The 24,314-nt window shown below is 33.4% G+C and overlaps 1 protein-coding gene and 2 long non-coding RNA genes across 5 annotated transcripts; 1 reads left to right on the top strand and 2 right to left on the bottom strand.

Annotated features, from left to right (window-relative positions):
• The first annotated feature begins 746 nt into the window (after window positions 1-746).
• LOC125057960 (eukaryotic translation initiation factor 4E transporter-like) lies at window positions 747-21,264 on the top strand. Of its 3 annotated transcripts, none has more exons than XM_047661952.1 (25): window positions 747-1,201; window positions 4,531-4,702; window positions 5,080-5,158; window positions 5,765-6,002; window positions 6,555-6,765; window positions 7,203-7,295; window positions 7,975-8,037; window positions 8,468-8,570; window positions 10,239-10,334; window positions 11,485-11,598; window positions 12,349-12,457; window positions 12,795-12,998; window positions 13,087-13,214; window positions 13,799-13,909; window positions 14,000-14,119; window positions 14,917-15,016; window positions 15,544-15,662; window positions 16,022-16,112; window positions 16,516-16,572; window positions 17,552-17,700; window positions 18,436-18,534; window positions 19,008-19,079; window positions 19,289-19,348; window positions 19,624-19,708; window positions 19,823-21,264. In XM_047661952.1, the coding sequence occupies exons 1-25, from the start codon at window positions 1,123-1,125 to the stop codon at window positions 19,987-19,989; spliced, it is 2,919 nt and encodes a 972-aa protein (XP_047517908.1). In that variant the 5' UTR covers window positions 747-1,122; the 3' UTR covers window positions 19,990-21,264. The 3 variants fall into 3 exon arrangements, with proteins under 3 accessions (XP_047517908.1, XP_047517891.1, XP_047517898.1); XM_047661935.1 differs by lacking the exon at window positions 747-1,201 and adding an exon at window positions 2,717-4,053; XM_047661942.1 differs by lacking the exons at window positions 747-1,201; window positions 16,516-16,572 and adding an exon at window positions 2,726-4,053.
• Window positions 19,523-19,923, bottom strand: LOC125057977. The gene is made up of 2 exons (XR_007118294.1): window positions 19,806-19,923; window positions 19,523-19,729 (listed from the first exon to the last, which is right to left on the bottom strand). It is a non-coding gene; the product is annotated as an uncharacterized LOC125057977 (long non-coding RNA).
• Window positions 21,265-23,284: 2,020 nt separating the features above from the next.
• On the bottom strand, window positions 23,285-24,234 carry LOC125062358. Its single transcript, XR_007119243.1, has 2 exons — window positions 24,083-24,234; window positions 23,285-23,923 (listed from the first exon to the last, which is right to left on the bottom strand). It is a non-coding gene; the product is annotated as an uncharacterized LOC125062358 (long non-coding RNA).
• Window positions 24,235-24,314: the final 80 nt, after the last annotated feature.

The following is a 24,314-nucleotide window of genomic DNA, read 5'->3' as shown; positions in this document are numbered from 1 at the left end:
TATTTTTAAATTATTATATTTTCCACTTTGGTATTTGGACTTTGAATGGCCTAGTAAATTATGGGATATAGAGCAATGGCTAATGCCTTATTTACTAACGTCATGTTATTTCATCATTGTTTGGAAATAGTTTAGTTAGTAGTAATATTTTTGTATAGAACAGAGGGTAAATGGGCAGGGGGCTCTCCGGATGTTAAGTGATACCGCCCATGGACACTCTCAATGCCAGAGGGCTTGAGATCGAAACCTATTACAAGATTTTAAGTTATTCAGCGCATCGAACGCTGATACTCCATTGCGGAAACGTGTGGGCTCCCTCCTGGGGTAATCTTTGTTCAAACTGCACCTTCACACTTTTTTGGGTGGATGGGCTTATCGATATACTTTTTTTATAGATAATTTGATTTAATATCAAATTATCTATAAAAAAAGTATATCCTTACTTGACGTCACATCCTGTGGTTATTATATCTATGGAAAGATGTTGAATAGTCTCCAGAGTATATTATCATATGTGACAACATAAAATAATTACCAAAAATCTCACATACGAAAACGGTCTTGTAAATTGCTCTATCAATATTATGAGTAAAATTTGTGGAATTTATGGATTATAGTTTAAAAATGCAGGCTGTTAACGAACCGAAAAAAATATATTCCTTCTTGACAACTGGCAACTGAATATAACCCTTACAATTTATGATGTACATTCAATCGATGTGAAGATTTTGTACAATTTAATATCATAAATTTTCCGGTTTATATGGTCTCAAAAAGCATATGGCGGACGATTTATTTTGCATTGAAACCTGATAAATTCTTTTAGATAAAATATGATCAGATTGTGACCGCTAGAGTGTATTTGTTATATTTAGCTGATAATCGTTAGTTTTTAATGTGTAAATAAGTTTATTATACTTGAAGTTCTGTACATAATATTTTTGTTCGTGGACGTTTTCCGTATTGTATTGTGAAAAACGAAAAGTCTGTGATATAAACAATACTTAGGTGATAGAATAATTTTTCTCTATACTTTTGTAAATATTGTATGAATATTATAGAATTTTAGTAGAGTTAATATATTGAACGAAGACTGAGTTTTTTTGTGCGAGATTGCGAGCTATGTCAGCAGTGAGTTTATTGTCTACACTTAAGGAGAAACCAACGGACGACAGCCAAAAAGATGAAGTTAACCAGTCAGGTAGATAATTGTCTTTTATTTTAAATGCTTGAACCCCTCGTAATTGAGAAGTACAATGTTGTCAACACTTTCTAATTTAGGCGTCCTAGAATATTCTTAACTGTCCAATTAGTTTTTACCAATACTAGCTTAAATTTTTGACAAATATTCAGGTCAACTAACCTTGCCAATTTTTTTTTAAATTTACTAACCATATTAATTATTTCAGTAATCAATCATGTTTTCTCTAGAGGATATCATTGTAGTTTGTTATTTGGCATATTTACATAACCTGCCATTGATATTATATTTTTTAATGAAATGTTAAAAATACATAAATCCAAAGCTTTTAAATTGGTAAACTGTATATGGAGAAAGTTTCATATTTATTTAAACAATCTTAATCATTAATTTCAGTATTTTTTATGGATCATGTTGTTGAAAATAATCACTTGATGCAATATAATAGATAATATGTTTTTTTGTTATTCAAATTAATTACAGGACAACAACATTATGATACTGCACCATAAGGATTAATGGAAGGATACTGTTGGATTCTTGTTTTTGCAAATGAAGTAGTCTAAATTAGCTTTTTTATATAAGTGGTTCATAAAGTGACACAAGTTGCTGATGCCTAAGTTATTTTGGTTCTTCTTAGACCAGTGTAAATTCTTTAACATACTTTAAGCCTATAAAGAGACAATCCACAGACAATAATGTAAAAAATTTTTGATAACATGGGATAACAGAGGTAGTAAGTACCTTAATTATGATTACAAAAACAGTTTTAGGTAAATAATGTAATTTAACACATGGTGATCTTCTCTTCCATTACATATCATTAAATCATTGAATATTGAAAGCTCATAAATTTTACCTCCGGACTGAATACTTAAAAAACTCATTAGGGGTACATAACATAAGTTTTTTTCATTTTATTTAAGAAATTTATGAAAAACCAATATTATTTTAAGATATACAATATATGTATAAGCATCCTTAAATAGATTTATTTTACAAATCATGAATTCAACAATGAATGTGAACTCATATTGAAAACTGAGGGTGATACTCATGATAGTACACTATGAAAGATTTACATACAAATATTATAGAGTCTGAAACCTTATTATATTTGTATATTATACAGTTGACTTACCTAATAAGGTGATTTAAGCCTTTTTTTTTTTAAACCAAGCTTATGATCGTAAGAAATTTATAAGATCAGAGCAATTATTATTATAGATATTCTGTTACAAATAGATATCGATACAAAAAATTAAGTTTGTGTTTTTAATCATAAACAGTATAACATTATCAAGTAACATTATTTTTCCTGTGGTTAGTGGGATAAAGTGCTTATTAAAAGCAAAATCAAAATATTTTTTATACTGGATAAATATATATTTATGTCCATATGAAATACATATAATGTTTTATGTAAACTTAAATTATGAAAACTCATGCCCAAATTCACGGACACTTTGTGAAACAATTGTTTAAATATGCATTTAATTGATGATGTTTATTATATTACATATAAAATAAAACGGTTACTTTGTACATGTTTTTGACATTATGGTGGTTCACTTTGTAACAGCTTCAATTTACAGTTGACCTAAATATACCCCTTATAGTTAGTATACTATAGAATGTCATTATGTACAAATGTGTACCTTATTGTCTATTTTATAGACTATGGACTGGGTGATGTAGGTTCTTGATACAAAGTAAAGGGATTAATTCCCCTGCCGTGATTGAAGGGTGCAAGCGAGTGAAGGTCAAGGGTACTCTCCCCTAGTACGACATAACAATATATATTTCTGCAAGCTTCATTTGCACTGCATTAACATAACAATGATCAATAAAAAAGTATAAACGTAATAAAAGTAATATTTAAATACGATTTTAAAAACTACTGCAAGCATTTACTTAATCCCACATTTTAAGTCAAAAAGTGATGTACAGCGAAAACAGATAATGATTGCTAATATTCATGTTACATAGTTGTAACAATTTCTCCAAAACATTTTTTAATATTATTTCGTTAACGCCTGTAAATTGCGTACATATTGACAATCGCAATTTGCTGCTTTGGCATATTAAGTGCTGATTTTAACGATTTTTATTAAAGAATAATGATAATATGACGTGTAGAATTTATTTGTCTAAGAAAAACAATATCCAATATTTAAATAAAACCGTTATCGTACGTATCGTTGTGTTCGCGATGAATATATATGAATTTCATAATTTACGCCGTCATGACGGTGGTTTAAACTTGTTTCCAACATTTTGATAATTTTTCTTAAATATGACGGTAGATTAAAAAAGATGAGTAGCTTTGGCCGTTGCCATTAGAACTTTCAGTCTATAAGGCGTTGTCTTTGTGCGTGTACGGATATTCTAGCTTAGAAATTTTTGCGTTTTGTTGAATCGTTTAGCATTTTTATAACTGGATTAGAACCTATTCGTGCTTTTGCGCATATAGCAGCGTTTTGCAGACAAATTTATTTATAGTTTAGTGTTAGTGTACATTGTTAGGGTTTACTTAATTATAGTGTTAAGTTTTATTTTTTAAGTAAATTTGATGATGGAGATAAAGAACGCTATTCGCAATACGGTTAAGAAGGGTCGGGCTCGTAGAAAGAAAGAGAACCGTAGCCGCAGGAAGCGTAGCCGTTCAGCTAAGGCCAGGGCTAAGATGGCTACACAAATAACAACTAAAAATAATATGAAATCACCAGTGAAGTGCGCTGTTCATGCTTTTCTACTACGTTATCAAAGTGCGTTAAGGAAGGTGCCTTCTCAATTGCCACCGAAAATACACGCCGGCCCGCCTTCTAAAAGGGTTAAACGGGTGTCGTGGTGTAAGTTTTGTTTTTGATACGTCCTTGTGACGCAACCATGCAAAATGGCGTCCCTGAAAATTTTCCAATCTTATACGCAGTTTTTGGCTTCCTATCATTTATTATAGAATACGATTATACACACTTAATTGGATCATACAGACAATAGTTTATAGATAATTCCTTTGCCTGTTAATTTACTTAGCTATTATTATGCAATGCAACGCTAGGCAATTTAAAATACTTATTTCTCCGACTTTCTAATTCAAATTTTTATTAAAGTAGTTTATAAAATGATTTCTACAGCACCTACATTTTACTATTAAGCACGACTATGCAAGAATAGAAAGTTAAATGCCCTTTGCTATAAAACTAACTAAATAATATACATTTTAATGCATTTGACCTCGAAGTGTCCTATGTGTCTTTGGTGATCGACTACGTCTTTGGATGCGACGCCCAAAGTTTCCTTATATCATATATATACCATATTAACAGGTCATGACGAAAATTCGATCTCGGGAGGCAATGGCGACCCGGCAGTGTTGGCGATGGGCCCGGTACGGAAGACGCTGACGTACACGCGCGACGAGCTGATGCGTATACGCAACTCGCCGCTCGTAAAGCAAGGTCTTGAGAACGCGTTCGCCGGGAATGAAGTGATGGCGCTGTAAGTAAAATTAAAAGAAAATTAAAAAATTTCACTAGAAAAGAATATAGACAGATAGGCAGATATAGATACAACCCATCAACTCCTCACACTATAAAATGGATTTTTGTTTAGTTTTTTGTAATTTGAATTTTTTCTTTGATTAGTAATTGTTTTTTTTTTGTAATGTTTGTTTTGTTTAATAAAAGGTTATAATCTCTATATGTATGTCATGTTTGCCTTTAAGTGCTTGTCACATTAAAAATTGTATTTTGTGATTGTTTTTACCAATGTGTCAGTGTGCCGAGCGTTGGCAAGTTTTTTCTCAATAATAAAAAAAACCCCCGCTGCAGCGAGCCTTTAGCAATTTTATAATATTCACAACTCAATATTTACAGAGTATTAAAGAGACGATCAGATTCACCCCACGAGGAAGAGAAAGGAGCGAAGGGTGACGCACCCAATGAAAATCATAAGGTAAAATATACTATGTTTAACAGTATGTAAGGGGGCTTCCATAAATTACGTGAGGTGTTTTTTTTAATTTTCTGTAGGGAGGGAGCCCCCTGTCGTGAGATTTTATTCAACCCCCTCCCCCAGACCCCAATCTCACGTGAGATTTTTCAAAATGTGGGTTTCTTAAGTAAACGCGTTGGATTGTTATTGTAAAAAGAAAAAAAATTGCATCGTGCTTTTATTTTCGACTGAAACAAAATAAGTGAAATGTTGAGCGTTTAGGTATGGAGTTAGCGGGAAGTTGCAGAGATGGCCTTTAGGGTCAACCGTTTTCCTAATTTTTTGTTTTTCAAACAGAAAAAATTGCGTAATATTTGCTGAGACCCTCTCTCCAACATAAGATTAAATGAGATTTGACTCGACCCCCTCCCCCCCTTAAACACCTCACGTAATTTATGGACGCCCCCTAATGTCTTAATCAAAATAGTCAATATTTAGTACAAGTACCTACATACACATTTTTAATTCTATAAGCCTATTAATATTTTGTGCGTATTTAACAACAAAAATTTAGTTTACTGTTAAGCCTTTTTTACGTCTATGCTTAAACTTTGCTTTCTTACTTAGGGTATCTTTAGTCGTGAGCGTGATCGCGAACGGCGTTCGGCCGATCCGCGTGAGCGAGTGCGTAAAGAGAGTGAGAGCGGTGGGGGGATAGTGTTGTCTCCCCAACGCCGTTTGTTCACCTCTGGTTGTGGAGCACCGGGGGCACCAGTCGCTCAACCGCCCCCCCAATTGGCTAGAACGCGCCCGGAGTCGCCCTTGTCTGCCACTGCCCCCCAAACGGTGCAGAAGACGGAGCAAGGTGAGTTGACAAAGCACATTTAACATGACATTCACAACATTTATAACACAAACAGTTTTGTTATGCATAACGCAGGTTTCCTGGCGGGATTGTAGAATTTATAATTTCATTAAATTGCGGGGCAAATGCCCTTTTCCTAGTTTATTATCACGTATTTCTTTTTGTAGCTGCTAGTACTATTAAATAAACAACATCAAAGTTACTACTCTGTTTTGAAATTTATATTAGGATTAACTAATAAAAATAAAATAAATAGCAAAATGATTTACTAATGTTTTGCCTTTCGTAATTTTAAAAATTTTATTATTTTGTGTAACGGAACCTAACCTACATGGCCTTTGAGACGATGACTTTATTGCTGAATAAAAGCCATTAACAAAAAATTAACATAAAGGCCTATATTAATTGGCAATTCCAGGTGACACGTATTTTAAGTTATAATACGATGTTGTATAGGTTTGCCTACATTTATTTAATTTAAAGAAATATCCGATTCATAGTCAATCATTGTTTTAAATCAGTTCTCAAAATCATCATCACAATCCCATTTAGCTGGTCGTCGAATCGGCTCGGGTAGGATAATGGTCCGCGACGTACCAACAAGTGGTTGGGAGGACAACGAATATCGGCCAACAGCGGAGATCTATCGCCCGCCCGGCGCGTTGCGCGAGCGTGAACGCGAACGCGACCGTGATCGCGACCGTGGTGAGCGTGATCGTGACCGTGACGACCGGCGTGATGACCGACGAACCAATGGTGATAGGTGAGTAGAAAATGTTAAATGACCAATGAGTTTTCGTGTTATTGATTTCTAATTCATTCAAAACCTGACAATGCACTTTTAAAATTTTGTTAAATTTTTAAAGTGAAACTTCAACTCAACTCTCGTAGATAGTTTTTTTCTGACTCCGAAAATACTACAAGTTTCAATATTATAGTAATATTAATTAGTCATGAGCGTTTTCATATTTACATATTATGGTACGAATCAAATTACTTAATAATACATAAAAATGCTAAAATTAAATGGTTAATAAGGCATAATTTGCCGGCTAAAAAACTAAGAAATTACCTGTGTGATCAGTATGATGACTATTATAGATAAATAAAATTCTTCTTTCAATATTATTCAAAGCAAAAATTGTTTTTGAGATGATGCCCAATACATCTTTGAAAGCTTGAACATCTTTTACTTTGCAGGTTTGAGCGACGTTCATTCGGAAGAGATTCTTTCTCTTCTGACATGAAACGGGAGAGAGATGACAGATTTAACAACGACAAGCACCGAGACAGGTAATTTGACATTAAATTTTAATTTTTTGTTCAGACTTGGCTTGTACCAGTTACGACTCGTTTTTGGATATGAAAACGGATCGCTAGTCTTTTTAATAGATTCACATAACGACAGAGGGTTTTATGTATCCCGTTCACTACGACTGAAAGGGTATAATTGCCAGCATTTTTTTTTATAACTGTGTATAGTAAATGCTTTGGATAGTTAACAAATGTTTAAATAAATAAATGATCATCTAGGCATATAACAAATATGAGAAAAGATGAAAACAATTATTACTTAATAATTAATGGAATTCAAATTTACGATAGTTGGAAAGCGAAGACAACGAAATGAGTCAAGTTATAGATGGCGCAATTACCATTATGTAGTAAATTTTGTTTATCTCTCAATTGTGTAGTAAATCTTAATATTTTTTTAAATTACTTTTATTTGTTATTTTATGACATTAAATTATTAATTCCTTTATAAAATGGACCATTTATGCTGTAAACTAACTTTACAGTATTGTAAAAACCGGATCAATAAAGTTGGCGATATTCATTTTGCCAAAACTTCATTGTTGATTTCATTATTGAGAGTTACAGATGAGGGCTTTCATGATAGGATCCTGGACAAAATTAGGAAATTTAAATATAGGCATACATTAGATTCTAATAATTCCTACTTTTTTGTCAGGGAGGACAATCGCAGGTCAGGACGATACGGTAGGCGGTATGACAAAGAAGATGAGCCCGAATGGTAAGTTTTACAAAAAACCTATATTGAATTAACCACATAGTGATCGTCAGTGACAGACGTGACGTCATCATTTTTAAAAAAAAATTAATACTCCTACAGATCTTGATTCATATTATGACAGTTAACTGAATTTTGTCAATAGGTTTTGGTCTTCCACAGTCCGTTTCACAAGGCATTTTCTTTTGCGAACTAGCAAACTGTGGAATCGACTCCCGTTGGGGGTCTTCCCTCAGTGATACGACTTCCAAATGTTTAAAAATCGAGTGTCCATCAAAGGCCGGCAACGCACCCACTAAAAATGGGTGTCTATGGGCTGCGAAGACTGCCCTTTTTGGTCGTCCCGCAAGCTCGTTTGCTCCCCTATTATAAAAAAAAAATAGGGCTTATATTGAACATAAACAATTTTTTCCTACAACTACTATCTATATAGGTTTAGCGGAGGGCCGACATCTCAGTTGGAGACGATTGAGTTACGGGGCTTCGATGAACCTGTTAAGAAGACTAATGGCAAGGAAAAGGAAAAGGATAATGAGGTGAGAATGTTTTTTATGTATTTGAGATGACATTTTAAGGTTAGGTATATCAGTTAAGCTGACCAGTGTAAATAGATGCGCAAGAGTTGGTTTTAGGCGATGAGCAATCTTTCCCCCACAACGCAAAATTTGGCCAAGTTACGTAAGCTATAGTGGCTTTAGCGTGCGACATGCCTGATGTCGTAGGTTCAAACCCTGGCTGGGCATCAATGAACTTTCTGTCCATGTGCGCAATTAACACTCGCTCGTACGGTGAAGGAAAACATCGTGAGGAAACCGCATGCCTTAGATCTCAAAAGTCGACGCCGTGTGTCTAACACAGAAGGCTACTTGCCCAATAGAAATATGAGGCTGAGATCTAAAAGGTTGTAGCGCCACTACTGTTGAAGCTTATTTAAGCTAGAAATCACTAAAACAATATACCTATTACCTATCCTTTAATTTTTTAATACAGTAGAACCTCGATAACGTAAACCTCGGTAACATAAAAACCTCTGTTACTTCAAAAAATACTATGTTCCCTTCCCATCAGAGCCCAAAACCTCTATAACTTAAAATACGCAACCTCTATAACGTAAATAAATAATCTCTGTATAGGCCCTCAGTAACTAAAAGAAATGTTTCCACAACCTCTATAACATAAAATTGTTTGTGAATGAGTCATTTTATAAGAGTGTCAAAACAAATGGTTTCGGTATTTATTGCTTGTACGTGTTTACTAATGTATTGTTAACGTAAACAATACATTACCTATTGTTTGCTTTATCTAAATTCTTCAAAACTTTGCGGCGGTTAGCTTTGTGACAACGACTTACTTGCATCATAAGTTAATGTGTTAATGTATTCTCCTCTCTATTTGTCATTGAAAATCAAATCGATTTAGAAACAGTGGATTTTTTAAAACAAAAGAAAATCACAGATTTTTTAAGTAGACTAAACCTTTAGTTGTTGTTTTATTTTTATGTAATGTAAGTAATGTGAATAAATATGATTACATATTTAATTTTCCATCCTTCTGATGCATTCAAGTAAAAATGGGAGGAAGGGTACATAGAAACATGTACATACCTCTATATTAGCCTTTACCTGACATAGAACCTTGATAACTTAAAACCTCTATAACATAAAATATTTTGTGTTTCCCTTGGACTTTATCTTATCGAGGTTCTACTGTATAACATTTATGTACAAAAGAAAACTTATTTATAATATCATTCTTTTGTTGTTTATACATTTTTTCGTAATTTTTTCACATCACAAGACATCTTAATATATATAAATTACGTCTCACGTTGTTTGTCCGCGATGGACTCCTAATCTACCGAACCGATATCAATCAAATTTGCACACCGTGTGCAGTTTGATCCAACTTAAAAGATAGGATAGCTTACATCTCAATTTATACTCGGAATGTAATTTTATTGCAAATTATTTGTTTATTATTTGACACAATTCTAACAGATGGCGCTGTGTTGAAAGCACCAACGTTTCACATAAGCTACAATTTAATGGCATAGCCACCAAAAAAGCATGGTGATCCCCATGACTGTTCTTCTGCTGTTTCCTTTGAATAGTTTACTACTATGTAATATAACAAAAACCTTAGCCACAGCAACGCTTGGCCGAGTCTGCTAGTACAAATATATGTTAATGTTAAAATTATTATAGAAATGGAATAACAACAATGGGTCTCAATCGCCTGTGGAGAAGTGGAGAAAGGAAACGTCTTCCCCCAATCAGACTGAGACGGCAAATACAACTAGTGTAAGTAATTATTATCTCAATAAGGCAATTATTGTCTTTACTAACCCATTAAACGTTATGAGAATTTAAAGTAAATAAAAATACATAAGGTATAATAATATACAAAAAAAAGACGGGTTTGTACTCCGGGATTGCCGGCAGAAGTGAAAACTTAAATATTAACGTTGTACATTTTTGATATTTTGGAATGGTTAGGGAATAATTTTGCACGAATTGCTTTAATTATCAGTATAAAAGTACTATCATTTATGTGGAATACAATATTTATTTATTGCGCTATCGTACACAAACATGACGATTTATATTACATTAAATACGACGCGCCAGCTGTCTACTCTCCATCCGTCTTACGGATTTTCGATCAGGTCACGTGTCCTGACGCGAGTTTAACATTTTTTACCTATTCCAAAAAAAGTGTACAACGCCGCTAAAGAAGTTTTCACTTCAACAAAACAAGTCAAAATAAGTGTCTATCTAGTGAAGGTGTGGGGATGTAAGACTGTTATTTATTTTCCTTTTAAAATAAGACTCGTATCACAGACCTGTTGACCAGCTGGCTTGAAATTATAATAACCAAGTGAACTGGGGTCGGCTTTATTACGAAACGTGGATGAAAGTACCGTTTTAGTTGCCATGGTTACCATTTTGTGTATAGGTATGTTAACTAAAGCTGGCGGCTTCAACACATTTACACTTTGTGCTTGTGTAGTGTCTGTGAATAAGCGCGAGACGTGATGTCAAACTGAAATACAATCATAAATACATCATGAATAGACTGTCCGTCGTGTATGAGTGGACTAAAATGTATAGCATGGCAAAAATATCATATTTTGGAACATACTGTATGTGAAATTGCATTAGTGTGAGTACTGTGAACCCGCCAGCTTTCGATAACCGACCTATATAAAAATTACATCGTCGCTTGGTAATTAACTTTCACTTTTAATAATAAGGCTGGATTTGTTAGTTTCAAACAGGAAGATAAAACTCTGTTTTGTAAAAGTTTTTTACTTTAAGAAAAATGCTATAAAAAATTAAAAACGTTATTAGTTGTTTCTCACGTTACATATTTTTTAAAATACTCGTTATGATTGATTTCTTCTGATTTTATTTCGATATAATTGAAATATCTTTACTTTTTGTTGAACAGGATAAGGATTCAGGTGTGGAGTCCAAACCCGAGGAACCGGCTGTCAATAATGATCAACCCGATTTTAATTTGGATGAATTCCTCCAATTCGACCAAATACCCGAAGTGCTTACTGTAAGTGGCTTTTACTAAGTAATTTTGACTTGGTGTCCTGACACCTATTATTGTTAATTCAAAATAAATAGTTACGTTATAATCCAGCAAAGTGTATATACCTAATACTCGGTATACAGTTCGTCAGTGCATGCAATTTATGATTTAAAATTAATTTCAAATTATTAAGTTAAATTTCAAGAAACACATCGACCGGTCAACTTTGCGGTTTTGTGGTTTTTTTAAATCAAACCATAAATTACGAGAGCTGTTTTTTTACTATTTATAACTAATGAACGGGTAGATTGATGTTTTTGTAATGATTATTATTTTCTGTATGAATATCATATTTTAATCTTTATTATCCTATTCCGGATATACGAATCCAACAATCTAAACATCTTAAAAAGCCAGCCTTTCTGAAGTTGTAACTCACCTGACTTTGTTTTATATATATATATATATAAAGCAATGATATTAATCGAATTTATTTTCCGTCTTGCTTGCATAGAAGTACCTTATATTATTTATATAGAAAACAATAATTTGAGTAATAAGCTTATTAAAATAACTTTCATTCTTTAATTTTTTCATGTTATTGAATCGTATACAAAGTTATGTTAAAAACTTTCGTGTATAGCTGATAGGATTACAATAAATAATTTCATTGAAGTTTGATTTTCGGCAATCTGAATATAATGTCCAAAAGACGTTAATTACTCTTTTTAAAGGTATTTCAGTTACAATAACTTGTTAATAATTTGTTGGTAGAACGGCACAGGAGATACTGAAGAGAGCAGATTCAGTCGGTGGTTCCGGAGAGAGAGTCCCACGAATGATTCGAAGCACTATGAAAGGCTTATGCATAATATGGTTGATGGTAAGATAATTTATATAAGTTAATTAAACACCAAGATTAATGAGCAGGATAATTTAATTAACTGTCAGTTAAGATCTTTCTTAGTTGCTCTGGGATATATCAAATTATTTATGCAAAGTATAAATCCCGAGTTTGTTCGTTTAACCTTGAAAGTCCTGGGTTTAATTTTTTTTTGAAGCTGAACAATAAAGATTTATTTAAGAATAAAATTTGTTAACGTTTGTCTAAACATAATTAAATCCCCATCGCAAGGTTTATATAAAAGGTGAATATCTCTTGAACTGAGAAAGATTTGTGGTTTTTATTGTATATTATCATGAAAATGAATTTCCACCAGATCTCGATAATTCAACAAAAATAGAACCGCCTACTAGTACTATGAATATGAGTGGAATGCCCATGGGCGGTATGCTTAATGGTGTGACCGCTATGAATAACTTGCCCATGGGCGGCTTCATGGAGCAGCCGTTTAATCCACCTGCCAACACGCCATCTTTGTTGGATCTGCTGAGGGCGAACCCATATCCGGATGAGAGACCAGGTAAGGCATTTGGTGCCTTATTATTTAAAATATGTTTTTTTTGTTTCTTTTATAATAATATCAGTTTAACAATCATTGTGTCTTTCAGAATTGAATTCGAACGTAAGCGGTAAGATTCACAGCTTAGAAGAGCTTGAAGCTCGTCTGCGACCGCAGCCCCCTGCGCATGCGCAGCCACCGCCAACTGACAGAGACTTGTCTGCCTTCAAACGACTCGTGAGTGTTTATGGTTATAAATACAAATTAATTTTTATATAAAACTAGCTGACCGGGCAAACGTCGTTTTGCCATGTACATCATTTATAATAAAAAAATAATAAAAAAATAATAAAAATAAAAAAATAATAAAAATAAAAAAATAATAAAAATAATAAAATAAAATAAAATAATAAAATATTTTTTTTGTTTAAATAGGGGTGAAAGTTATGGGTTGTATGTATTTTTTTAATGCTGTATCATAAAAAAATAAATACAGAAAAAATATTTTGAGGGATGAAAAATTGATGTTGTCCGATTCTCAGACATACCCAATATGCACACAAAATTTCATGAGAATCGGTCGAGCCGTTTCGGAGGAGTTTAACCACAAACACCACGACACGAGAATTTTATATATTAGATTTTAATCCGGTATGCTTATTAATTAAGCTAACTAATTGATTGTCTTTAAACACATTTAATGTATTTTAATTTAACAATTATCAAATCCCAATCCCAACGTAGATTAGAAATCGAGACTTAATATTTTTAAGACCTTGTGACTATAAATTACTTGATTAAAGTGATATTTGTATTTTTAGCTAGCGCAAGTATCAGGCGGTCACGTGGTTCCCGCGGATCGTGCGCGTGCGCCTCCACCCGCGCATCATGCTCACCACAATGCGCCTGCGCAACCCATGAGCCTTTTGCAGGTAAAATTTAGCTTTTTTCTGATGTATAAACGCTTTGTTATTAATTTATCCTCTAGTATGTTTAACACTGAATGTTCTAATGGTTTATAGATGTTGAACAAAAGTTTGGAAAAGCAACAGCAGCAACAACAACAACAGCAGCAGCAGCAAAAGGTGCAGCAGCAGCCGCACATCCCACCGGAGCTCCTATACAAGCTCCTACATGTACAGGTTTGAAATTTATAGTTCCTTGTGTTGCTGTGATGGAAATGTATAATTATTTATTATAAATTAGTTAAAACATACCGAAGAACGTCGATAATTTTAATTGATGAATATTATTCCTTCAAGATCAGAGCATAACAATTCTTTAAAGTTACCATACCTACCCATTCTAAAAAACCGACCCCCTGTTCTAAAAAAACTAAAGATTTCTTGTTTTACACATTTTAATGATATTGTTAACAAAATGTAATAATTATGTTTGTAATATTATTTCTTAGACAAGTGAAATGCGTAGAAAAATCGGAGATATTCCTTTTTTCAATAATCAAAACATTGTGTAACGTCGTTTCTGAAAAGCTCTTTAGCGCAACATTAGCTAATCAAATATCTGATTAAGTGTAAAATGAGTAGCTTAAACCTGCATTTCTGCCAAAATATACAAAATTTGTAATCTTTTATGTCATTGTTCCACAACTGAGCATTTTTAAGGCACTTTTTGCCGCACACCACCACTATGTGGAAGCAATCTGCCCATTGGCCTTCAAGAGCGGATCATTTTTTAAACGGCAGGCAACGCACTCACTATGTGCAATGTAAGTGTCCATGGGCGGTATCACTTAACATTAGGTAAACTGCTTGGTCTATATAAAATTGGGAACCTAATTATCTGGTTACTTACTGATTAAATAAAAAGAATTTTTACGTCAACATTTATTAGGTTCCATCAAATGCTTCTAACTAATCTAACAAAATATTAGTATTAGCATTAGTATCTAAATGTAAGAAATGTTCCCATATTTCAGCGGCAGCAACAAGCGCCGAGTAGCGAGATGGGGCCTGTGGGTCTTTCGAACGCTGATAGAGAACTGCTACAGCGGCCTGAAGCCCAAGCTATCATACATGGTAAGGTTTTTTACAGCAAGATTTTTGAGTTCGAGTTGCTATTAATGTTATTATTATTCACTAAATTGTGTTTGCTGTTCTGTTGTAACTATGTTAGTATATTAGAAGCTACAACTTAACGATAATAGTAAAAAAAAACGACGGGTTGCACTCCGGGAGCCTCCTAGATTTTTTATATTTTGGAATGGTTAGGGAATAATTTTGCACGAATTGCTTTAATTATCAGTATAAAAGTACTATCATTTATGTGGTAGAATACAACATTTATTTATTGCGCTATCGTACACAAACATGACGATTTATATTACATTAAATACGCCGCGCCAGCTGTCTACTTTCCATCCGTCTTACGAATTTTCGATCAGGTCACGTGTCCTGACGCGAGTTTAACATTTTTTACCCATTCCAAAAAAAGTGTACAACGCCGCTAAAGAAGTTTTCACTTCAAAATCATCTGATTTTGTTACCTCAAAATCTTTTGAAATAGTCTTAAGGAGCTAGCATTTTAAACAAATAAATGATTTCAGGTCTAAAAGCCGGTGAGATTACAGTTCAGCATCTGATGCAGCAGCTGGGTAACCCCGGTCTGCAAAGCAGGCACCGGGAAGTCTTGCTCACCATACTCCGGCTGAACCATCAGAGACAGGTAACTTTTAAGGACAAAGTTTACTAACAGACATAAACGGAATGCCTTTTCTTTAAAACTAAACGTCATATTGTGAGCATTTACTGGTCTTTTGTGAATCAGGGTTTCCTTTTCATTCCAACATGGAAAAGTTTCATTAAAATCAGTTCAGTCGTTTTTTAGTTCTTTCATATACAGGGCAAATATTATTTTTTCTGTAATATTTAGCATATCAAGTCACTGAAAATCTCATATGTTTTTTCAATTAATATGAGCACGAGATGTTTTCTGCGATTATGATGTTAGATTTTATTTAAAAAAATATTCCATATTGGGATAATATTATGTGAAACTATTTATATATTTTTTTTTAATTGCAGCAAATGGCCGGTTCCCCTCTTCCGAACGTGAACCCTCATCTCGGAGTCTCTCATCATCAGCCACTGAGGCTCTCACCAGTGCCGCAGACAGGTCAGTTCTACTAATTGTAGTTGAATATTATTTTATAATATTAAATATTACTGTACTTTGCGTGTCTCGGCTACAGAATATCACTTTAGAATGAAAAAATTCCTAAAAATTATTATTTAGTAACCCGTTGCAAAACAAAATACTTTTTTCCTCTTAATATAGAGCTAGGTCATCAATATCTTCATCAATAATTACCCTTGTACGGGCACTGAATAAAGCAGTTTCAAATTTGTCATTGGTTGTATTAACATATACAAAATATGTTAATAATGTATGAAATGTTTCAGGCACATTTGCAAACATTTCCCTTACAGCATTATCTATTGCGTGGCCATTAATATAGATTTTTAGAACAATTCCTTGTAGAAGTAAAATTATGTCAGTTTTATCTCACTGGACGCAGCTTTTTGCATGTCACCGATGATGGCTAGTCCCAACCCGCTCGGATCTCACCAACAAGGTAGACTAGAAGACTTAGATCTAGATAATTCCAAGTATATTTAAAAAATACGCAATAAAATAACGCACAGTAGTATAGTGTTAAAATGCTATTTAAGACAGTTAAAACGTTTTTACGCGTGTGCTAGTTTACTCTAGTAGCTAGTAGCTCAATATAACGACTTCCTCGATTTAACAAATTCTTCGTAATCCCCTTGAATTGTCCATAAGAGTCAATATAAAATATACCTTTACATTGCGAACATTCTTTGCGTACAACCTCTTTATAACGAATTTTCAACTATCAAGAAAAAGTATTCATACCTCTAATTAACGAATTTTGCCAACCCAAAACCTTTATATAAAGTTTCCACCAATAATATAACTCTTAATCTTATAATGTGATTCATGTCTCGACATGTTTCGACACGCTATTGTTTGTAAAGTAATCATTGTTGTTTTAATGGAAAGTAATGTAAACACCTCTGCTCGTCACTATTGTTAAAGATTTAAGTTAAAATGGCTCAGAAACGTAAAAGGTGTTCTAAAAAACTATTCTTTTACCTCTTTATAACGAATTTTAGACCAATCTAACCTCAACATAACAAACCTCAGTTCAACGAATTACTTGATATTACGAATATTTTCTTGTTCCCCTCCGATTTGTTATATCGAGGTCGCACTGTATAATGTATGTATATATTGAACAAATCCTATTTTTAGCGTCAAACCATAGCTTAAACATTTAAAGAAGAATGAAAAAGTACTTGATTGATAGAAAATACTTGCTGTCATATTGGTCAGCTCATTCAGCTGTTTGAGCCATAGTTGGTAATGTTTCCAGTATTTGTAAGTTAAGAAATATTTTACAGGAATTAAACATGTTTGATTAAAAGATGTTATATCACGTTGGAACATTTTTATAATTAATTAATTTTTAGAACATTAATGGAACGCTCTATTTAATATTTCACTTGATGACACAAAATACTAAATCACAGGTCGTATACCGTCCCCAAGGGAAATGATCCACTCGCAGTCGCTGATGCAGGGCGCGATTCTCAAGAAGAAGTTGGAGGAACGCCATCGACGTGAGATGCAGCAGCAGCAGATCAAGCATCCCACACCCATCTCGTTTACACCCACCTCGGTAAGTTACGGCTACAAAGATTCAGCAGTTTCAGAGTGAAAAAGATAGCTCCAATACTTAGCGTTAATGTAATATTCGTTGAATCATTTAACTTCCTCCTCCATACACATAGTTGTTTACTTTTCTATTTTATAATATCTATAGAGTATGTTTGTTTAGGAACAACTATTAAAAGGTAGTCCATTAACCAAATATATAACAGTACATCTGAATTGAGTTTCTATGTAGGCCTTTATCATTCGCTCGTACGGTGAAGGAAAACATCGTGAGGAAACCGGGCACGCCTTAGACCCATAAAGTCGACAGCGTGTGTCTGTGTGCCAGAAGGCTGGAAAACCTTGCCTATTGGAGAAAATAAAAAGATCACAAAACAGATACAAAAATCTAAGGCCCAGACCTAAAGAGCCGCTAGCTTTTTATCGTTTGGATTAAAACAATTGAAACTACATGGCACAGTTTTTCCTTATAATGAGAATTTAAAATGAATTGCTGCTTTGAGCTGGTATTCCTGCTTTTATAATGCAATGCTAAGTAAAGTCCCAAGACAAAGTAATGAATAATACCGCCTATTATGTTAGAACAGTTAGTTAGCTTCTTCAGCCTGGATCTTTTATTATCTGTTACTTAAAATAAACGCAGCTTTTAACTGTCAGTTTCGTCGTCAATCTATTTTTTGTCTAATATGTTTTTCTTGTGTTAACATTTGTTTCTTTAATTAAAGTACTATTTATTCAGGTGTTACGTAAGATGACAGCAGAGAAGGAGTCGGACTCGCCAAGCCCCAAGCAGTGGAGCCAGCCCCACAAGCTACCTCAAGGCAGGCCCATTGTTAAGGTACTAATAACTTTGAACAATAATTTTACTGATTGTTGTTTAAATATTACGTATATAATGATCTCATTCATTTATTTATGGGCATATTAAAAAATACTAATTCTACAATATATTTATTGATTTACAATTTATTGTGCATAATACAATCTGCAATTAAAAACATCACAGTAGTTAAGAAAAAAAAGATATAAAACAGCCGAGATATTGTAAAGAAGATAATGAAAAGTAATAATTGTTCAGAACTTAATGTTTGTTGTGTAATGTTTTGTTAATGCAACTAATAACATAACTTACCAAAATAGAGATAAAGAAACAGATTATCGGATAAGAATGTCAGTGGAATTAGCAATTTGACTTTGAATGGCAATGACATTAGCAATGGTTTATAAAGCCAAACGATCGGTATCAATTTAAATATTACTTTTAATAATTGCACTGTAAGTTCATTTCATAATAAAATTATATATTTTCAGGGAAACCAAAGCGGTGGAGCGCCCATGGGTTATGCTCCTTCACCCAGTGATTATCACTACATGAGCCAACAGGTAACTTAACTTTATTATGACAAAAAGATATATATGATTATATATTTTTTTAAATAAGTATAGAAAAACATGTCTTTTCTCATTTATATATATTATATAAGCCCATCCATTAATATTGAAGGCTTTCTGGTATATTTGTATTATTCTTTTTTTTAAGTAATACTACTAATGCACAAGAATTAAAACAATATTTAATGCGTGTATTTCAGCCAATGAGTGGTGTACGTCAATTCCCCCATCAACAACCGAGACAACCCGTTAATAATACGGTTAGTTTATGGCAATTTTTATATTAATAGATTAGGCGTTATAATTGAAAAAATATGTATTATTATCGGCCTGAGCTAATACAGCGAGACTGAACAGTATACATAGAACTAAATTAGTTAATAACTAAAGTACTGGTTTGTCTCTCTTTTTAAGGTTGTAAATAAGTAATAACCTTAAGGCTGTAATTTTATTGTAGATTTATTAACCTGAGTGTGGTTGAGTTTTGTTGTCTTTGCTATTTTTAATGGTCGTTAAATTTTTGGTATCTTTTCAGTTTAACATGAACATGAGCCGAGGAATGTCGGGCGGTACCACGCTGCATCAGCTTCTAGTGAATTCGCACCAGAGGTCGTTGAATGGTCAGTTACCTACGTCGCCTCCTGTTAGTGATATAATTGATTAATTCCTTCATTGTTAATGACAATGTTTGTATATATTGAACTTATTCTAAATAACCCTTTTGGTTCTTGCAGAAGTGAACAGCGGTGGTGGTGACAACCAGCTAGCCAAGTGGTTTTCGCCGGAATTGCTTGCGCGTGCCTCCGAGGGCAAACTTCCATCAGTGCACGTTCCTAATGCCCTCTCCTTAGAAGACCTCGAGCGACACCACCACTCACCTGCGCCGCCGGTGCGCAACTGAGTCAGATGACGCGATATGTAACTCACCTACCCTCCATTTTGTTCTATTTTTTAAAATTTATGCGGGTAGAACCGGCATGACTGATTTTTGACGGAATTGGACAATTTCGATAGTGAAGAATTCGAAATACCGTTTACGGAATATTCTCATCTTTTAATTTTAAAAATATAAATCACTCGTTGTGGCCGGAATTTACAAGCCAGAATTCGTAAAAAGTTGCAGTTACCATTTACAAGCGAAATAACAGCAATAAAATGTGTCTTATATTATGAATTTTACAAAGAATAAATCTAGCGATGGTTTGAATTTAAACGGTCTCAAAATTACTATACATATTTCAAAATGAGACGTTAATCGAAAAATGGTAATGAAAAATTGGCCAAATGTTGCAAAAACGAAGATTAAAACAACTCAAAGATGGAGAATAATTGCTGGTACAATTAGTTTCGTTCCGGTTACTTTTTTTTGTCAAATAGGACTTTTTTCTGTCAAACGAAATGCTCGTTGATAAAGTTTTGACAATCTTGTGTTTTTGAGGGAGATTCATTGCATAATCATAAATTGCTAAGAAATTTTGTAATGGTTTTGCAATTTTAAAAATTATTTTGTTTTCTTAACACGATTTTTATTAAAAGTAGTTGTATTAAGATTTTGGCAGAAATATTTCAATTATCAACGATCGTAAAACTTGCTACTTGCGTTGTTTGACAATTTATTGTGTGGAATGTTGGAGAAATCCGTCGACAAATAAATTGACTAAAGAATGTCTTTATTTATGCCTTTTGGTAAAGTGATAGTCTCCAGAATACGAAATGTTTATGTAACTCTTACTAGTGTACTTTTTGATATAGCATGCTACATTTAAACGAACAAAGTTTTTACATTCGGGTACCGCTGACAAAGTCCGTTGAGCAATTGGGCAATTCATATAACAATGACTTCTCGTTAATTTGTCTTATTCGAAACTTGCATTCGTCTGTAATGGTAGTGCATTGTCGAACAGATGTCGAAATAAATTCGGCGCCATTAACTATTATTTATTTTAATATTCCCAAAATTAAAACAATATTTTAAATACTGTATCGATGCAGATCATAAACCAAGAGCTAAACTTATGTTTAGCACCCCTACATGCATGGTGTAGTCAGGCGGTATTATGTAAGTTTAGCTTTTGGTCTATAATAAGCTGACGAGTTGAGACCTGCGCATGTCAATTATATTTTTATTTTGGTCTCCCGTCCAAAAGTTTTGGCTCAACTTTAGCACCCAAGGTCATGAGAAAGAAATAACTAGTATGTATAGGCGATTAGACGGAAAAGTTAAATTGCTCTAATGCAGCCTGCATTAGAGCAATTTAACTTTGTTTGTGCTGTTTTATTAGATGTTAAATTTCAATTTAACATCTGATAAAACAGCGATCCAATAAGCTCACATATTCTTTAACCCTTCAGTTGTTACACAAGGGTAAAGTAATTTGAAATGTAGAATATTATCTGGTAATCTCCAAACACATACTCGATCCAGTTTCAATTTCCACATAAAACGAGAGACCTAAATTACATAGCGTCAAATCGCCTATGCTCTGCCTGCTCAAGCGCAGATTTCGATCAGTTTAAACTTTGAGATTTCGGTCAATCATGTGTCCTTTGATACTATTTTTTTATTAATTCACATCTATTACATGAGGCTTTGGTTTAACCAAGATATATTAAAGTAGGTCTTAGTGATAAATGGAAATGTATAAAATGTCTTGATATTATTGCAAAAAGTCAATTTTGCGGTAACGTAATTTAAGTCCAATTAGGAGTTTGAAATGTTCAAAGACTGGCATGTTTGCGTTGCGAGCAAGTTGACTTTTAAGGGAGTAGTAATGAAACATTGAGAAAGGTTTAAGGCGCTCTGAAGTCGCTCAATAACACAGATTGTCAGCTTTAAATTATTAAAGAAAAATTCAAAGTTTTATGATGTTTTATTTTTGTTCTCCTCTTATACTAAATTGTCTGTATTAATTTTTAGATTACCATCATATTTTTTGAATATTTTATCATTTTAAAGTTAAAATGCCATGTCATTTACAGAGGACGCGAGTCGCGACCTGTGTTAGGGCCGATTTACATTATCTTAGTGTTTAGGAGAGTGCTTTAGTACAACTTGAAAGGCAAGTTCTTTAGCGTAGCGTTTACTAAAGCAAGTAGCGTTTACATGTTTCAACTAAAGTACTATCCTAAAGCACTCTCCTAAACACTAAGATAATGTAAATCGGCCTTTAGCATGAGTTCTGACCTTGATTTCACAATCCCCGCCAGCGAGTCAGTGAATAAATTTAACTACTATGTCTGACTACTATTCTATATAGGTAGTATATATAGTATACATGTTGTGGTTATATCAACTACTATTATTTTGCAGTTGATAGAAATATGTAATGTAAGTAGGTGATACAATTCGTTTGCCACCATCAAGGTCATGTAGACGTATGTAGGTTAATGGATTCTTCGCGTTTCGGGCATGCGCAGTACAATCATTCAATACATCTACGTAATGATTAAAAATGACACGAGTGTCCAAAGTCTCCTCGTTCAGTCGACACGCCTATAGGTACCCTTTTTATCCAACGAAATACGTAATTCCAACTTGTGCTAGTCTTGTTTATGAGGTCGGAGTTTCTTTTTAATGAAAGTGAGGCTTTTCGTACTATAACCAAACTATGGTTATCTGTTTATTTATTTGACGTAATCAATAATCTTTTCTAGTTGATCATCGAGCATAACGAAATAACCACAAAATTAACATTTATGGCTCATACATAATAAAATACACCTAACATCTTTTAAAAATTCAACAATTATTTCAAATATTTCGTTTGACTGTGCTTAAAAAGGAATACTGTACGTTTTTAAGCACTTTAAACGAATAACGCTACAGCTCCCGCAACTAGAGACAATGAATTGTCTTTGCTACAACTGAAGGTCAGGAAGGAAGTAACTGCCAAAAAATATCTCAGGACAAGGAGTGATGGAAATTCCTCATATAATTGGTAAAGACCAAGCACATTTTGCGTAGCTGAACAAAAAGTTGAAGTAGTAGGCACTAAACATACAAGTTAACATATGTAGAGGTACTCGTGTTAAGCATAGAATTTAATAATTATTTTTAGTAAGAACTTTGAGGCAGAACGCCGCGGCTACACTGTGTTTATTGTTTAAAATCCCTGAGGCTAGAATACCTTATAATTATTATAATTAGAAGTTATATACATAAATGTTTCCACTCCTTTTTTATTTATTGCACAAGATTAGTTTTGGGTTTTGGACATTTATTAATTCACAAGAACTTTAATGGATTTTATTGACATATTTTTCTTTTTACTAAATAGGTAAGTGTTGTCATAGTGCCAAAATACATTGTGTAAAGGGAAGTTTTATCTGAATAATTCACATACATATATTCAGGTTCTTTGATTATATGGATTATAGTTTTAACTAAAGTCATGAAAAGATAATAATAATAATGTAAAATTTTATTGTATAAAAGATTACACATCACTAGTTTGTAGGTTTACATATTTTTATACCTAATTTGGTTTACTATTACCGTGTGGTTTATTATTACTGTAAGTGATGGGAAATTACTATTATATTAAGATAATATAATTAACAATACATATAGGGTATTGTTTTTGTCAATACACATCAAATATCTTTTTGTTTTGCCGTTCTATAATTGATGAAATATTTGAATTCCATATAAATATTGAATTTGTTTGATGTTACAGTTGTTATAAATTATTGTTAAGTTTTATCAAGTACAAGTACATAGGTACGTGTACCTATGTATTTCATAGATTCACAGATTAAGACACTTAGTGATACTTCCCGTGCTAGCACTTGCCTCCAATCTTAATCAAAAATCAATATTAACTTTAAAGCCTTCGCTGCAATTATAATATATATGTTTAAATTTTTAAATTTTTGTATTTTATTACAAGTAACTCACTACACATGACAAGGATGACGTAACAACATCACCTCGTGAAAATAATATACGCATTCCTATCCAAAGCAAAGAAATACTAAATGATTATCAAATTTACCAAAGACTCAAAATCACTAGAATGTTTAAATTAGATAACAATATTTACAACACTACTTGAACATTCCTATGTATTCTGTCGTCGTATAATCACAAATCGTATGAAAAATGCGGAAGACACAGGCAACCTATACAACTGTAAGCCGATTGCCGAGTGAATCAGCTGCCGAGTGTCGACCGCCGGGCGCCGCGCGGTGGGGCGTGGTGCCTGCGTCCCTCGTCTCGTCTGCATT

The sequence above is a fragment of the Pieris napi genome, chromosome 2 (genome assembly GCF_905475465.1).
Source record: "Pieris napi chromosome 2, ilPieNapi1.2, whole genome shotgun sequence".
Lineage (NCBI taxonomy): Eukaryota > Metazoa > Arthropoda > Insecta > Lepidoptera > Pieridae > Pieris > Pieris napi.
The sequence above is the reverse complement of the archived record's forward strand: the minus strand, read 5'-3'. Positions and strand labels throughout refer to the sequence as shown.

What these genes read in the sequence shown, in the direction of transcription:
- LOC125057960 (XM_047661935.1), top strand. Translation starts at nt 3,774, where the DNA reads ATGATGGAGATAAAGAACGCTATTCGCAATACGGTTAAGAAGGGTCGG. An exon ending in TGTCTGCCTTCAAACGACTC is followed by an intron (nt 13,215 to 13,798) that starts GTGAGTGTTTAT and finishes TTGTATTTTTAG; the next exon opens with CTAGCGCAAGTATCAGGCGG. An exon ending in AACCCATGAGCCTTTTGCAG is followed by an intron (nt 13,910 to 13,999) that starts GTAAAATTTAGC and finishes AATGGTTTATAG; the next exon opens with ATGTTGAACAAAAGTTTGGA.